Source organism: Anabrus simplex, chromosome 2 (genome assembly GCF_040414725.1).
Source record: "Anabrus simplex isolate iqAnaSimp1 chromosome 2, ASM4041472v1, whole genome shotgun sequence".
Taxonomy (NCBI): Eukaryota; Metazoa; Arthropoda; class Insecta; order Orthoptera; family Tettigoniidae; genus Anabrus; species Anabrus simplex.
Genome location: NC_090266.1, coordinates 771,352,327 through 771,367,411, shown reverse-complemented (window position 1 = coordinate 771,367,411; position 15,085 = coordinate 771,352,327). Strand labels below are relative to the sequence as shown.

At 42.0% G+C, this 15,085-nt stretch overlaps 1 protein-coding gene across 5 annotated transcripts in view; it reads right to left on the bottom strand.

Moving 5' to 3' along the window:
- LOC136863103 (serine/threonine-protein kinase NIM1) overlaps nt 1–15,085 on the bottom strand; it is a 789,590-nt gene that overhangs the window by 71,091 nt on the left and 703,414 nt on the right. For all 5 annotated transcript variants that reach the window (XM_067139438.2, XM_067139441.2, XM_067139439.2 and 2 more), the window contains one exon: nt 9,407–9,518. In XM_067139438.2, coding sequence (XP_066995539.2) covers nt 9,407–9,518 — 112 coding nt within the window. The remainder of the gene's footprint in view (nt 1–9,406; nt 9,519–15,085) is intronic.

Below are 15,085 nucleotides of genomic sequence, written 5' to 3'. Positions count from 1 at the left end.
TAATGGGCGGTTGGTCCCAATAAAACTTACTTGGCTGACCGTGGAAAGTGGCGTAACACAGAATACTCGGGTATGATTGCTTCGTTTTAATGCTTGTTGGAATTCTACATAGGTAAATGGTTGCAGAAGAAAAAGGCTTTTGTTCTGCTGAGGGGAGGAACATGAGAAGGGGACAGTGAGTACTGTTGCCGGAGCAAGGTATTTTGATATATCATCTTTGCTAAGTCCTGAGGAGGTCGATACGTCTTGTGAGTGTATAATCCCTTCAGAGCTCTTATTTTGGATCATAATTTTGTAAGCGGGGTATCTTTATTTATTTCTTCGCAATAGTTTCGCCTGCTGCAACGTTTCTTCTGTTTCAAGCACTTTTTTACCTGAGCATTTTTATTTTGAAAATGTTAGTAGTTGTTCAACGTGGCAGATCGTCGGAATTGCTCAAAGGCTGCTTTCCTCTTCGCGAACATCCCTGGACAGTCTTTATCGCGCCATGTACGTTCTGGGTAAGTGTAAGATTGTTTCACTGGAACAGTAACTTCAGCCGCGTCATTTAGTAACACTGCATATCTGTCAACCGGATCTGGATATTTTGGAGATCGTGTTCTATTTTTCTAGCATGTAGCACCTAATCAGCATGCGTAGTCTTCCACTTCATTTCTGGTTCTTATATAGAAGTATGATACAAAATTACAATAGGAAATTATCAAAGTCTAGTGAATAGGGTAGAACTATCCATGACATGTCTGTTGCGAGTTCTGGTGAACAAAGGGTAACATCTACCGCTCAGGGATGGTGGTCGGGTTGAAGTATCAAAGGAGGTGATCCATCATTCATAATGACGAGGTTGTAATGGTCCAGTGCTTCTTGGAGTGCATTTCCTGCAATATCGTTTACGACGCATCCTCACATTGTGCTGTGTCCTTCAAATTATTGGAGGAACTGCTACCGCATGCTGAATGAAAACCTGGGGTGGACAGTATATACTGTATATACCGGTAGTATATGGATCCAGGCTGCAACAACTTGGATAGCTTGTTAAAATTGTGTGTAATTGTAATAGGTGAATAAGAAATATTTTGAGCACTGCCTCCGTAAGCAAGTGCTCTATCTGATCTGATCACATAATATCTCGGAAATCGAACTGCAATATTGCACTGCGATATTGCACCAATGGTAGCATTCCTATCATAATATTCCCTTAAAAGACTGTCTTTAGATGAAACTGCGGATTGCGCATTCCATTGTAATAATTCTATTTTGCATTAGACCGAGCGAATTGGCCGTGCGGTTAGGGGCGCGCAGCTGTGAACTTGCATTCGGGAGATAGTGGGCTCGAACCCCACCGTCGGCAGCCCTGAAAGTTGTTTTCCGTAGTTTCCCCATTGTCGCACCAGGCAAATGCTGGGGTTGTGCTTTAATTACCGCCACGGCCGCTTCCTTCCAATTCCTAGCCCATTCCTATCCCATTATCGCCATAAAACCTATCTGTGTCGGTGCGACGTAAAGCCAATTGTATAAAAAATATATATATTTTGCGTTATCAGGTGTCGTATTTGATCTGGTGATGGGATGACTTGTTTGGAAATACTAGAGTTTGACCTTTCTTAAATGTTATATTATGTTTTGCGCATGTGTTCATTTATCTCTACTCTTTTATTGAACTCTGGACACTGTTTACTGAGGGCGTCATGACATCATTTACAGCGCACACAAGTAGGTTGGGGTTCGGTGCACTGAGTCTGGTTGTGTGTGCCACCACATAAGACGCATCTACCTTATGATCGGTAGTGACCGAACCGGAAACTTATAGCAGATACGAACCGGGGGAACATAAGAAGATACTGAACATCGTGCGCCTTATATTGATACGCTTCCTGGTAAGACTTGAGAGTCGAAACTGAGAACACAAGTCTGTAGTAGGATCACTATTGGTATATTATCCTTGAAAGTACCTTTAGTCATATATAGAGTAGGGCCTACTCTTCAGTGGTGTATATGTCAGGTAATAGTACAAAAAAGCCAGTATTTTTGCATGTCTACTCCTTCCTTGTACCCTACTGAATATATCTAATAGCATTTGACGGAGCCTAGGGGCTGCGTGGCCGAGGTGGTAAAGGCGTGCTCGGTTCGCCCGGAAGGACGTGGGTTCGCATCCCCGTCGGGAAATCGTAAAATTCAAGAAAACGAGATTTCCACTTCCGAAGGTACACATACACCCTGAGGTTCACTCAGCCTACACCAACAATGAGTACAAGGTGCAAAGGCGGCGGGGCGTAGAGCTAACCACTCTACCCCATCAAGTGCCGAGGATATGGATAGTGGAAGCCTTTACCTTCCACCCCTCCTAGGGCCTTTGCCCTTTATGGTCTGTACGGGGAAGACTGCTTTTTTAAACATTTGACGATGCCTTCAAGTGAACTGGTGATGGTCGGCTTGTGTACCGAAACCCACATTATCTGATGCATCTTCTGGGAGACAAACTTCTTTCTTGTCCCTGTTTTCAGTTGAATCTTCTATCGCGAGGTCATAGCTTACCGATAAGTTCGACAGTTGCAAAGCAGTCACTACACTGGCTGATATAGATTGCAGATCTTGTTCATCGAAGTTTTGGCTAAATTGAATAGGGGGAGTCCAGCTTCCTCGTATACCACTATCCACAAATTAGATGTTATTGTAAACTGTAAATCATAATCAAGATTTAGAATAATTAGTTAATGTCACTTAACAAAGGAAGAAGCGACTGAACCTGTCGCGATAGTTAGTTAATGTCACTTAATAAAGGAAGAAGCGACTCAACCTGTCGCGATAGTTAGTTAATGTCACTTAACAAAGGAGGAAGCGACTCAACCTGTTGCGATTCAAGTCCACACGTACTACACTACGTGTTAGTGAACGCCCGTTTACACCTCACACATTCGAGGACAACAGAGAACTGCTTTGTGCAATTTAATAACCAGAATTCACACATAGAGGATGGCCGGTCAGTGTTTTTGTTTGCTAGGGGGTTTACGTCGCACCGACACAGATAGGTCTTATGGCGACGAGCCGGTCAGTGTTATCGAAATTAGGAATCATTCACATATCTTTGAGCACAGTGTTATTTTCTCACCGAACTACACGCATTGCCAACCAATGTGTATTGTAGAGTTTTGATAAATGATATTTCATAGGTAAACAGAATGTTATGACTCGATGCTTATTTGTTTAAAATACGCGAACCTTTTCTTGAGCCTTGAGCTCCCTAGTGCTGAATCGGTAGACCTCGGTTATCTTCGACATCCACATTGGCAACTTTTGAAACAAACTATGAATCGCTTATTCATCGCTTTGCGACATCTGGCGTACACTTTACGAACTAGTACTGTTGTTGTTTACACAGCAAAGCCAAACACTATCATTCATGTTAGAAACAAGATTCGCATCGAGAAATGTTATATAATGTTAAATAATGTATGTGTGACACAGTTGCTGACGTAAGATAAGAAATGTTTTGAAAATTCATATCGATCGATCATATTATCGATTCAATTCAGATTTCATTTCCAACCGGAACCGACAGCGCTCCCTCCTTACTCCTCACCCCGTAAAAATCGGGCTCAAGAAAAATTTCGCGTATAGTACACACTTTCCAAAGTGCCAGTTTGGAGCTGTCTATCAAGAAAAGTCTGTTCTTAAGCTGCGTTTACACTAGCGAAACTCCCTCGCGAAAGTCACTCGGGCGAAACTTACTCACTTCGAGTGAAATTTCGCCCTACCCAGAACAGAGCGCAATTCAGAGTGAAAAATAGCGCGAGTGGAGCGAGCCGCCTTCGACAAGCCTGAAAGCTTCAGTTCTGGTTTTGCAGCCAACATAGAAAATTATTTTGTCCCTCGAGCTGCTGCAGCTGCGCATTACCTTTATGACTTAATCTGTTTAAAATCGTCATTGTCACTGTTGTTTCATTGTTTCTTCATTGTTAGACAGCTACATGGGACCGTACTACAATATTTCATCATCACATAGTAGATAAGTGTCATAAAAGTGTCGTAAAATTAAAATAAATTGAAGTGTTGCGTTTTTTGTGCCGGTCAATATAAGTTCCTCACAATGACACAAGAATGCTTCAAAATAGGTACCGGTAGGCTAAAAAAAAGTAATGAAATGACAGTAATTGCTTACTTGATCCGGTGACTCTGCTGTATTTTCTTTCGATCTTTCGCTTCGATATGATCCAGGTAGCGCTTTCATCTTACCTTTCAGTGTAGAAATAGGAAAGTTTAGTTGAGAACTAATTTCCTTCCACGCATCTTCTTTTATTGCGATTGAAATAGTTTTTGTTTTTTGGATTCCACATAAAATCTCTATTTTTGTAGAGCTCGATGAGCTGCAAGCACTGTTCTTGATTCATCCCTCGCGCAACTACGGGGACCACGTTTACACTTAGAGAAATTCTATGAGCGAAACCCTTTGATGCGCGGACAAAAACCGACTGACCTCCGGCTCGCAGCGAGAGCCCTCACTCCGCAATTACTCAGGGGTAAGGGAGCCTCTACACTAGGCGCTTAGTGTAAACGCAGCTTTAGTCATGACCTGCAGCTAAGGTAGCGGGAGCTTTATTTAGAGGCTAGGGATAAATCATTCAGAAGCATCGTAATTTGTCGAAGTGAAATCTTTTGTTGCCGGCGGTCTAGGTGTAGCGATTTTCCCTCTTACCCTGAGTTCTATTCCCGGCCAAGTCAGGGATTTCTACCTGCATCGAGTGCTGGTTCAAGGTCTACTCAGCCTACTTGAGAACAATTTAGGAGCTATCTGACAGTGAGATAGCGGTCCTAATCTAGAAAGCCAAAAATAACGGTTGAGAAAATTCATAGCACTGACTGCGCGTCACCTCGGTAATCTGCAAGCCCTTGGGCTGAAGAATAGTCGCTTGGTAGCCTAAGGCTCGTCAGGGCTGTAGCGCCATGGGATTTGAGTTTTTTACAACTTGCTTTACGTCGCACCGACACAGATAGGTCTTATGGCACGATGGGATAGGAGAGGACTGGGAGTTGAAAGGAAGCGGCCGTGGCCTTAATTAAGGTACAGCCCCAGCATTTGTCTGGAGTGAAAATGGGAAACCACGGAAATACATCTTCAGTGCTGCCGACAGGGCTGCCCACCATCTCCCGGATGCAGCTCACAGCCGTGCGTCCTCTAACCGGACGGTCAACTCGCCCGGTATGAGATTTGAAATCCTTAGTTATGCTGCCTGGTGTGTGCCTGTAAATACTGTATACTAGGATTTAGGCATCCCGAAACATGTACAACCCTACCTCAACATGGGATAATTCTCAATGCGCACGGTTATTAATGCAGCTGTAGCGAACAGTGTTGCCAGGTTTACAAATAAAAAATCGGTAGATTCTACGTAAAAATATCGGGAGTTTTAATTAAAATGTCGGTTGTTTCCCGAGCACTGAAATGTAAAAATGTAACTAAATTAAAGAACGCAATAGTCATTTGAAGTTATTTTGAGAAAAATATAGGTATAACTTCACTAACCCGTACTCTCTGGCCACACTATGCATCTTCTTCTTCTTCTCTTTCTCTCAACTCTCCCTGTAGATGTAGGCGAAGAAATTGAGTGCCAATTTTGAAGTCGTAGCAGGATGCAATTTCGTATTCTCTATGTGGATCGATGATTTCCCTTCGAATGATGCAGTCAAGCGTGAGTTTTGAGTTCAATAAGAGGAGAGAGATTACGAGATTTGAGCCTAAAATGAATGCGGGGAACTAACTAACGAGTGATGTTATTAATAAAACGTCACGCAGTGAGACGAGGAAAGTTTTTCGGCAAAAATATATTATGCCCCATTAATGATTATTATTCATTTTCCTTAAATTTGGATTAGGAGAAATTTCGGGAATTTTTTTCGGGTTTTCTTGTGTGTTGCAAAAAAATCGGGAGATCTCCTGAAATTTCAGGAGATCTGGCAACACTGGTAGCCAATATTATCATAACATTCTTCGTAAATACACAACACAATGCCACTTGTAGAAGAAGGAAGTTCGATACTATAAAGGATTTCGTTACCACTAATTGTAAGTGAAAGCAAAGCCCAAGGCTCTACATGTCGCAGGAGCCTTCAGTTACCTCCCTCATGGATCTCACCGCCATTAACGTCAGTTTAATAGGTCAACTTAGCTATCATATCGGATATATCACTTTTCACTGAACCCATTCCGGTCTCTCCAGTTATATTTCAAATCACGGCAGAGCCTAAGATTAAAACTGGGGCTTAAAGTTCGGCAGTCAGGAAAACCCCTAGACCAGCGTAGTGCAATATCCACAAGCGCATCAGTATAACACTACGATAATACGACCTGGCCAATCAGAATGCTCGAAAATTTGGCCACTTATGGCCTCAGCCTCTTGCGAAAGTGCTGCCATCTGGTATCATTCGTAGTAAATATGGCAATCGATTAGCAATTGTTTTTTCGTAAGTGGAGGGGAAAATTGTTGTTTGAATTGTGTTAACACGTGGTCACATTTCTACTATCTACACGATACAAATTCAGTATTTGGGAATCATTAAAATCTGTGAAATTTACGATACATTCTTGCGTAAATGGAGGGGAAAATGATTGGTTGAATCGCTTCAACGTGTGGCCAATACATTCATTTGGATAATTTCTGCCATCTATACGATACAAATTCATATTTAGGAATTACGAAAACCTATGACATCTGCTGATAAGTCTTTTGCCACGAGATATCTGATAAAGAGAGATAAATTACAAGTACACAAGTTATCATCAGAGCCACTAAAGCGTGGGCGGACCAACTGGGCTACAGCACTAAATCCAGATAAATGATCATTGACTTCATAATTCATCAATGATATTATAACACGTAAAAGAACACCCCTAATCCTCATTCTTTCTGCTAAGCTTGGAAAGTGTAAAAACTTGTATAAAACTACAGATTATGTAATTAAAAATGTGAATAGTGAAAGCACCGACATGATTTCCTTGAAGTATGGACAGTCCTAAAGACAGATCGATGATGATTGATTTCATAGAATTCTTCAAAATTCATCAATTATATTATAATGAGTAAAACCTCCCCAATCCTCATTTTTCTGCTAAAACCTTATACAAAACTATCGGTTACGTAATTGTAAACGAGGACAAATAAGAGTAGGCCTACTGACTCAGATTTCTGTGTAACAACCTGAAATCATTCCATAATTATTAACGTGGACTAATAAAAATACTGCCTCGGTTTTCTGAGTAACGTAGCCTAAAATCGTTCATAGTAAAATGCAAAACAAAACAAAAACCCATACAAATTATTATTTCGTATTCGAGTTTTAATTATTACTTTGATCAATTTAATTCTTTTATTTTAGGTTATCAGACAAACTTATATAATGTAGATGTAATAAGCAGGCTGGGGGTTCGATTGCTAATGCTCTTATCAGCTGATCAACGTAAACAAACTAGTCGTCACCATCAGCTTGCCATCACCAAAGCGAGGGAATTATGGGAATAAAAGCGGCCACGGCCACAAACATCGCGATAATGCTTTGTGATTGGCCAGGTCGTATTATCGTAGTGTTATACCGAGGCACTTGTCAATATACTACTACTACTGCATATATAATGAATAAGTATAACTTAATGCACTTTGTGTTATTGACTAAATAGGCACATCAACGTACATTTCGAATGAATGTTGTACTTTCACAACTAATAATAATAATTTCGTGTGGCTATTTCTAGCCGAGTGCAGCCCTTGTAAGGCAGACCCTCTGATGAGGGTGGGCGGTATCTGTCAAGTGTAGGTAACTGCGTGTTATTGTAGTGGAGGATAGTATTATGCGTGGTGTGTGAGTTGCAGGGATGTTGGGGACAGCACAAACACCCAGCCCCCGGGCAACTGGAATTAACCAATGAAGGTTAAAATCCCCGACCCGGCCGGGAATCGAACCTGGGACCCTCTGAAGCGAAGGCTAGTACACTGACCATTCAGCCGACGAGTCGGACGCTTTAACAATTGGCAGCCACAGAAGAATTCAAAGATACGGTAAAACCAAGCCGTAAAAATAATTTTTAGATAACAATTTGCGAGATAATGGCACTCGCCAAGTAATACGTTACCGTAACAGACCAGTTCAGGTACACTCGATTAATTTATGGCAAATGACGTTGCTGCTGTTATAGCTGTTGTTGATTTACGTGAAGATTTTTGGAATAACTAAAGCCATTAGGCTCGTGTATTTGAATGCACAGAAAGTTTGTCTCTCACGGTGTATGTAACTGTAGCTGTTTGTAAACTGGATTGGGATGTTGCCCATGTTTTCAACTAAGTACAGCTTTGTCATTTCCCTGGAGTGGGAGTTAAAATACTCAGTGAAAGCCTCACCCCAGTGTTTGCAGCACAGCTGGTCTTGCCGTCGAATAATTCCAGGTGTAGAATCACGTTTGGTTAACAGTTACGGATACTGTGTGATAAACGTGTGTAGGATCACGTTTGTTTAAAAATTCCGGGTACTGTCTGATGAACATGTATGATCACATTTGCTTAACAATTCTGGATACTGTCTGATGAAGCTCTGTAGGATTACGTTCGGTCAGTCGCAGATAATGTCTGATGAACAATACTAATGTGGAAGCGTAGTATTTGTAGCTGTAACATGCTGAAGTATACATGCGACCATATACGTAATTATTTCAATCTGTAGTTACTGAGCTGGCCTCATGGGACTGGAAAACACTGTACAAGACCATTTCGAGACATAAAACCTCCGTAAATATGGAAATTGAATAAGTGGTCCTCTTCTGGCAGAAGTTTCGTTTCTTATCAAATGGACTACGACAGAGGGTCAGTCTTGTTGTTATTCATTTACCTCTTCGTGGCCTTTTCCCAATTACCTGGGGTCGGCATTTTGTACGGATTTAGCCCATTTTTACGATCGGATGCCTTCCCTGACGTCAGCCCTGTATGGAGAGATGTATTAACATGTGCGTTTATCTGTGGTGGTTTTTAGTGTGATGTGTTGTATGTAAATGAAGGTGTGTATTAAGACAAACAAAAACGCCTAGCCTCCGAGGCAGAGGAATTAACCAGGCGCTGTTAAAATCACAGTCTAGTCCAGGAATCGAACCTATGGCCCTTCTGAACTGAAGACCACTACTGTGACCATTCAGCCAAGGAGACGGATACGGGACACGACAGGGGGTCAACAAACTTTTTAAAATGTGTAATTTCTTACACAAATTTCTTCGGTTATAAATTATAATACGTATTCATTTTACTTTGGGGAAGGTATTCGCGTTCATATACAGAAGCCTATACATTTTTGTGTTGATTACACTATTTTAAATACTTGAAATAACAACAGCAATATTATTTTACAAAGGAGTATACATGTATTGAAAACATACCTGATAATATTTTGATGATGAATTGCTTCCATTGTTCCAATTTCTCTCTCAAGCATGCGCCTCGTTTTCTGGTCCAGTTTTGATTTATCCAAAATTTTAACGGCCACACGTTCTGTAAAACAGGGTGATCACTACAGTTATCTTACAATGCACTACACTACAATTCCATATTAATGTACAATCGGTACAACTAATATAAAACTAATGCATTTTGGTATTATTTTATTTTTATTGTTGCGATTTGCTTTACGTCGCGCCGATACAGATAGATCTTACGGCAACGGTGGGATAGGAAAGAGATAGTAGTGGAAAGGAAGCGGCCGTGGCCTTAATTACAGTACAGCCGCAGTAATTGCCTTGTATGAAAATGGGAAACCACGGAAAACCATCTTCAGGGCTGCCGACAGCGGGTTTCTAACCCACTATCTCCCGAATGGAAGCTCACCGCTGAGCGACCCTAACCACACGGCCAAATCACTCGATTTATTGTTCTCACCACCATCACAATCACCGCCCTCACCACCCATCATCATCGTTAATAAATTTAATGTTATTTGCTTAACGTCTCACTAACTACTTTTACGATTTTCGGAGACGCCGAGTTGCTGGAATTTTGTCCCGCAGGAGTTCTTTTACGTGCCATTAAATCTACAGACAGGGGCTGACGTATTTGAGCACCTTCAAATACCACCGGACTGAGCCAGGATCGAACCTGGCAAGTTGGGGACAGAGGGCAAGCGCCTCAACCGTCTGAGCCACACAGCATGGTCATCATCATCATCATCATCATCATCATCATCATCATCATCTGCAGCAGTCCTGAATAAGAAGGTCCCATCCGTGGCCTCAATTAAGGAACAGCCTCAGCACTTATATCGAGGGAAAATGGGAAACTACGGAAGGACATTTTCAGGGCTGCCGACAACGGCGTTCGAATCCATCATCTCCCGAAAACAAGCTTACAGTTACGTGACCCGAAGCGGACAGTCAACCCACTTGGTTTCAGAAAATTAATTAAATTATTAGTCGTGATAAATCCTGCCTTGTAAATGACACACACAGCGTAATACACTATGAGACGTGACAAAATTGCCCTCAGTGAATTTGATTCTAAATGTACTGCTCAACTTGACACTTCTGTGCTTATCAGCTTCGAAATGTTGACCTTATTTCTTGCCACGGACATGAGAATGATTCATTCTCACTATGTTCTTACACCAGCGGGTCATTTTCATTCTTCTTCTACTTTAGTGTATTAAGCTTCGCATTTACGACTTACCAAGCCACTAGTCGTTGTAATATAAAATACCATATCTATGAAGGATAAGGGACATTTGGAAAAATAATAATCATAGTAATCGAAAATGAATTAGCCTAAACCTATGAGAGAAAATTAAAAAGTTGAACACTAATGGGTAAATTACACAGTATCTTTCTACTAAGACAATATATATTGTACCAGGAACGCTGGTCCAAGATGAAGCCCACGCATTTCGAACTTGAATTACCCGCTGCGCGCCGACGCAACAGCTAGCTACAGCATGAAGTTCGTATGCGACGTGGAGCTTATGACGTCACAGCCTACCTCCACTTGCGACTAAAAGATTGCATCAGCCAGAGAACATTCGAAATGTTCTACGCCTAAGAACTTTCCTTGAGATAAGAATTAAATTATGAGAACTACATAATCGTTTTGCCAAACTTTTTGCCTCCAATTCCGCCAAGTTTGGTGCAAATCCGACGAAAACTACAGATGATATTCAATGAAATACAATTACTGCTATCTTCACGATTTGCGTATATAAGGAGGGCTAATTCTCAAGGCAGATCAGTGCGTCTATTACCACGGTCGAACCCGGTCGGACCGAGCTCGATAACTGCAGTCACTTAAGTGCGGCCGGTATCCAGTATTCGGGAGATAGTAGGTTCGAACCCCACTGTCGGCAGCCCTGAAGATGGTTTTCAGTGGTTTCCCATTTTCGCACCAGGCAAATGCTGGGGCTATACCTTAATATAGGCCACGGCCGCCTCCCTCCCAGTCCTAGCCCTTTTCTGTCCCATAGTCGCCATAAGACATATCTGTTCGGTGCGACGTAAAGCCAATAGAAAAAAAACAGGTCAGTTGGCTCGTGGCAGTCTCGATGGAGCATCGAGTGACAGTCTAATTTCTACGGTGTTGAAAAGTAGAACTTATATATTTTCTTCAGTTCGTGAGTGGTTGAATACAACTTGTGCTTCGCCGACATTAACACTTACAACTTATTGATTATTTAGGGTGGGTGTTTCAAGACTTAAGTTTATTTGCCAAGTGCTCATATTTCAAAGTAAATGAGACGTTCTGAACAGTGATAGATACTTGAACAGTGCTTGTATTTCGTCAAGTGATTGAAATATTTCGAGAGTTTTCATTGACATAATGGCGCTATAAGGCTTAGAATTTCTCAAGCGTCGAACATTGACAAGTGATTGAATATAACGTTAACTTAAACTCAGTATATACGTCACTGGATTTGCAATTTTCGGGTGTGTAAATAATTCTCAAACACTTGGAAATAGTTTTGTAGGTAATAGACTGCGAAGTGTATATTTGGACTTGTATTCATCAACCTTACGAGTGATCGAACCGAGGACTGTTAATGAACAGAGTTAATTTCAGTTTATTTTCAATTAACACGTGTGAACAGGAATAATTTCCCAAGTACATTATTTTCGTTTGGGCAGATCAGAAAATAAGTTGCACTTCCCAGTTATGGCCATTTATTACACCACCTATACAACAGCAACACGACTATAACGACATACACTGTAACGTCACTTTTCCACATAGTTTCCAAGAGACTCCAAACATTTCTGCGAACGCACAACCAAATTATCGATGCCGGATGCATAGAAATTTACTCCAGCGTTGTGAAACCACTCGGAGACAGCGGCCTTCGCCTCCTCATCGGTCTGGAAACGTCGACCACTGAGCTCCGATTTGAGCTTACCGAACGGATGAAAGTCACATGGCACTAGGTCGGGACTGTAGGGTGGATGTTGCCAGACCTCCCACTTGAAACGCTGCAGCAGTTCTCTCGTTTGGCGGGCCTTGTGAGGTGTTGTGTTATTGTGCAACAAAATCACACCAACGCTCAATTTCCCCCAGCGCTTCTCTTTAATCGCTTTACGCAACCGGTGCAACGTTTGACAATACGACGCCGCGTTGATCGTCGTTCCTTTCGGCATGAATTCCACGTGCACCAAACCCTCCATGTCAAAGAACACTGTCGCCATTACCTTACCGGCTGAAGGTTGAACCTTGGCCTTCTTTCGTTGTGGTGATGAGGGGTGCACCCATTCCATTGATGTTCGCTTCGTTTCGGGGGTGAAGTGGTGGACCCACGTTTCGTCGCCTGTGACGATTCGCCGCAGAAACCCGTTGCCGTCTGCGGCATAGCGTTGCAAAAATGCCAGGGAGGATTGGAAACGTTGTCCCTTGTGCTCATCGGTGAGAAGACGTGGGACCCATATTTGACACGCTTACGATATCCACACACTGCCATACGACATATTCAGCTGCGTCGTGATTTCTCTCAGTTTAATGCGCCGGTTCTGTCTAATGATCGCATTCACACTGTTGACCTTTGCACGGATCTTGGACGTTGCGGGCCTGCCTTCGCGATGGTTGTCCGTGATATCCGTGCGTCCGGCTTCAAATTGCTGACACCACTTTACGATACCTTGCCGGGAAATGGCCCGCTCCCCATACACAGCACTAATTTCACGATGAATGTCCGTGCAATTCTTCCTTTTGGCCCATAGGAATCGGACTGTCGCACGCACCTCATATTTGGAGTGAACGTCCAGTTGACGCGCCATTGCATTTGGCCGCTATTCACACAATACTAGACGAGACACCACAGCGACCTGCCTAACAGATGTGTGGGCAGTGTGTGTCCCTTTCTGCGCTGTGCCCACGTTTGCGACACACAGCGCGCTGCTGCGGCGCGTTAGTGCAACTAACCTTTTGATCCACCCACGTAATTTTGTAGGTAATAGACTGCGATCTGTATATTTGGACTTGTATTCATCAACCTTACGAGTGATCGAACAGAGGACTGTTAATGAACAGAGTTAATTTCAGTTTATTTTCAATTAACACGCGTGAACAGGAATAATTTCACAAGTACAATATTTTCGTTTCCATCCGATCAAACTGATTGTCTTCAAAACTGTGTAAATACTTAGAAATATTTATCAAGTGAAAACTTCAAATTATGCCAAGTGTCACATTCTTCGAACTTACTAGGTCTATTTCACTGACATTCGACGATGTGAAGTTACGTTATCATATAATTTTGACTTGACTTGTTTCCTTTAATTCCAGGTGGAACATAGGGCCTCGACGAAATTTCTCCAGCCTGTTCTATCTGCCACCGATGCTTTCACCTCCCTCCATGTCTTGTTAACTCCAGCAATCTCCTTGTCTATGGTTCTCTTCCAGGTAATCCTCGGTCTGCCTTGTGTGCGACTGCATTGTGGATTACAACACAATGCCTGCCTTGTGATACTTTCTTGTGGTCTTCTCAGGGTTGCCCAATACATCTCCATTTTCTTCTAATTATCTGTTCCTGTATGGGACTTTGACTTGTGGCCTCCCAAAGGTCTTTGTTTGAGATAGTTTTTGGCCACCATATTCTCATAATGTACCTCAAACACCGATTTATAAAAGTCTGTAACCTTGTGGTAATGTTTTTGGTCACTTTCCAGGTCTCACTTCCATACAGTAACACAGATTTAACATTTGAGTTGAATATCCTTAGCTTCGTTTTTATACGAATGTGAGGGGATCTCCATATAGGTCGTAACTGTGGAAAAGCTCCTTTGGCTTTATTTATATGACTCACTACATCTCTAAAAGTACCTCCATCATGGCTTACCATGATTCCTAAGTAGCAACATTCTTCTACCCTTTCTATATCCATTCCATCTAGAGTCGAGCTACAATTGTTACGATGGTTTATGCGCATTTTTTAGTCTTTTTGTTATTAATCTTTAAGCCAACGTCTTTAGACTCTATTTTTAAGTCATTCAGTTTGATTTCCATGTCCCGAAAACATTCTGCAAGAAGATAGAGATCATCCGCATAATCCAGTTCTTCCAATCGATTATTTAATCCCCACTGAATGCCACGCTTTCTATTCGTTGCCTCTCTCAGCATGCAATCCGGTGTCATGATAAACACGATTGGCGACAGTAGACATCCTTGTCTTACTCCAGATTTTACAGCAAAAGGTTCAGACAGCTTCCCTTTATGTTCTACTTGACAAGTATATCCATCATACATTGCCTGTGTAAGACGGACTATCTTTTGTGGAATTCCAAACTTTTCCATATCCTTCCACATTTTCTTCCGGTTTACAGAGTCAAAGGCCTTTTCAAAATCAATGAAAAGTATATACAGAGATGTCTGATACTCAGCAAATTGTTCAATGATTAGCCTTAATGTGTTAATCTGATCCACAGTAGACCGACCTTCTCTGAAACCTGCCTGTTCTTGACGTAGTCTCCTGTCAACGGCTATGCTTATTCTATTCAGTATGACTCTTGACATCACTTTTCCCCCATATGAGAGCAACGTTATTCCCCTCCAGTTATTGCAATCTGAGAGGTCACCCTTCTTCGGTATCTTGATGAGAA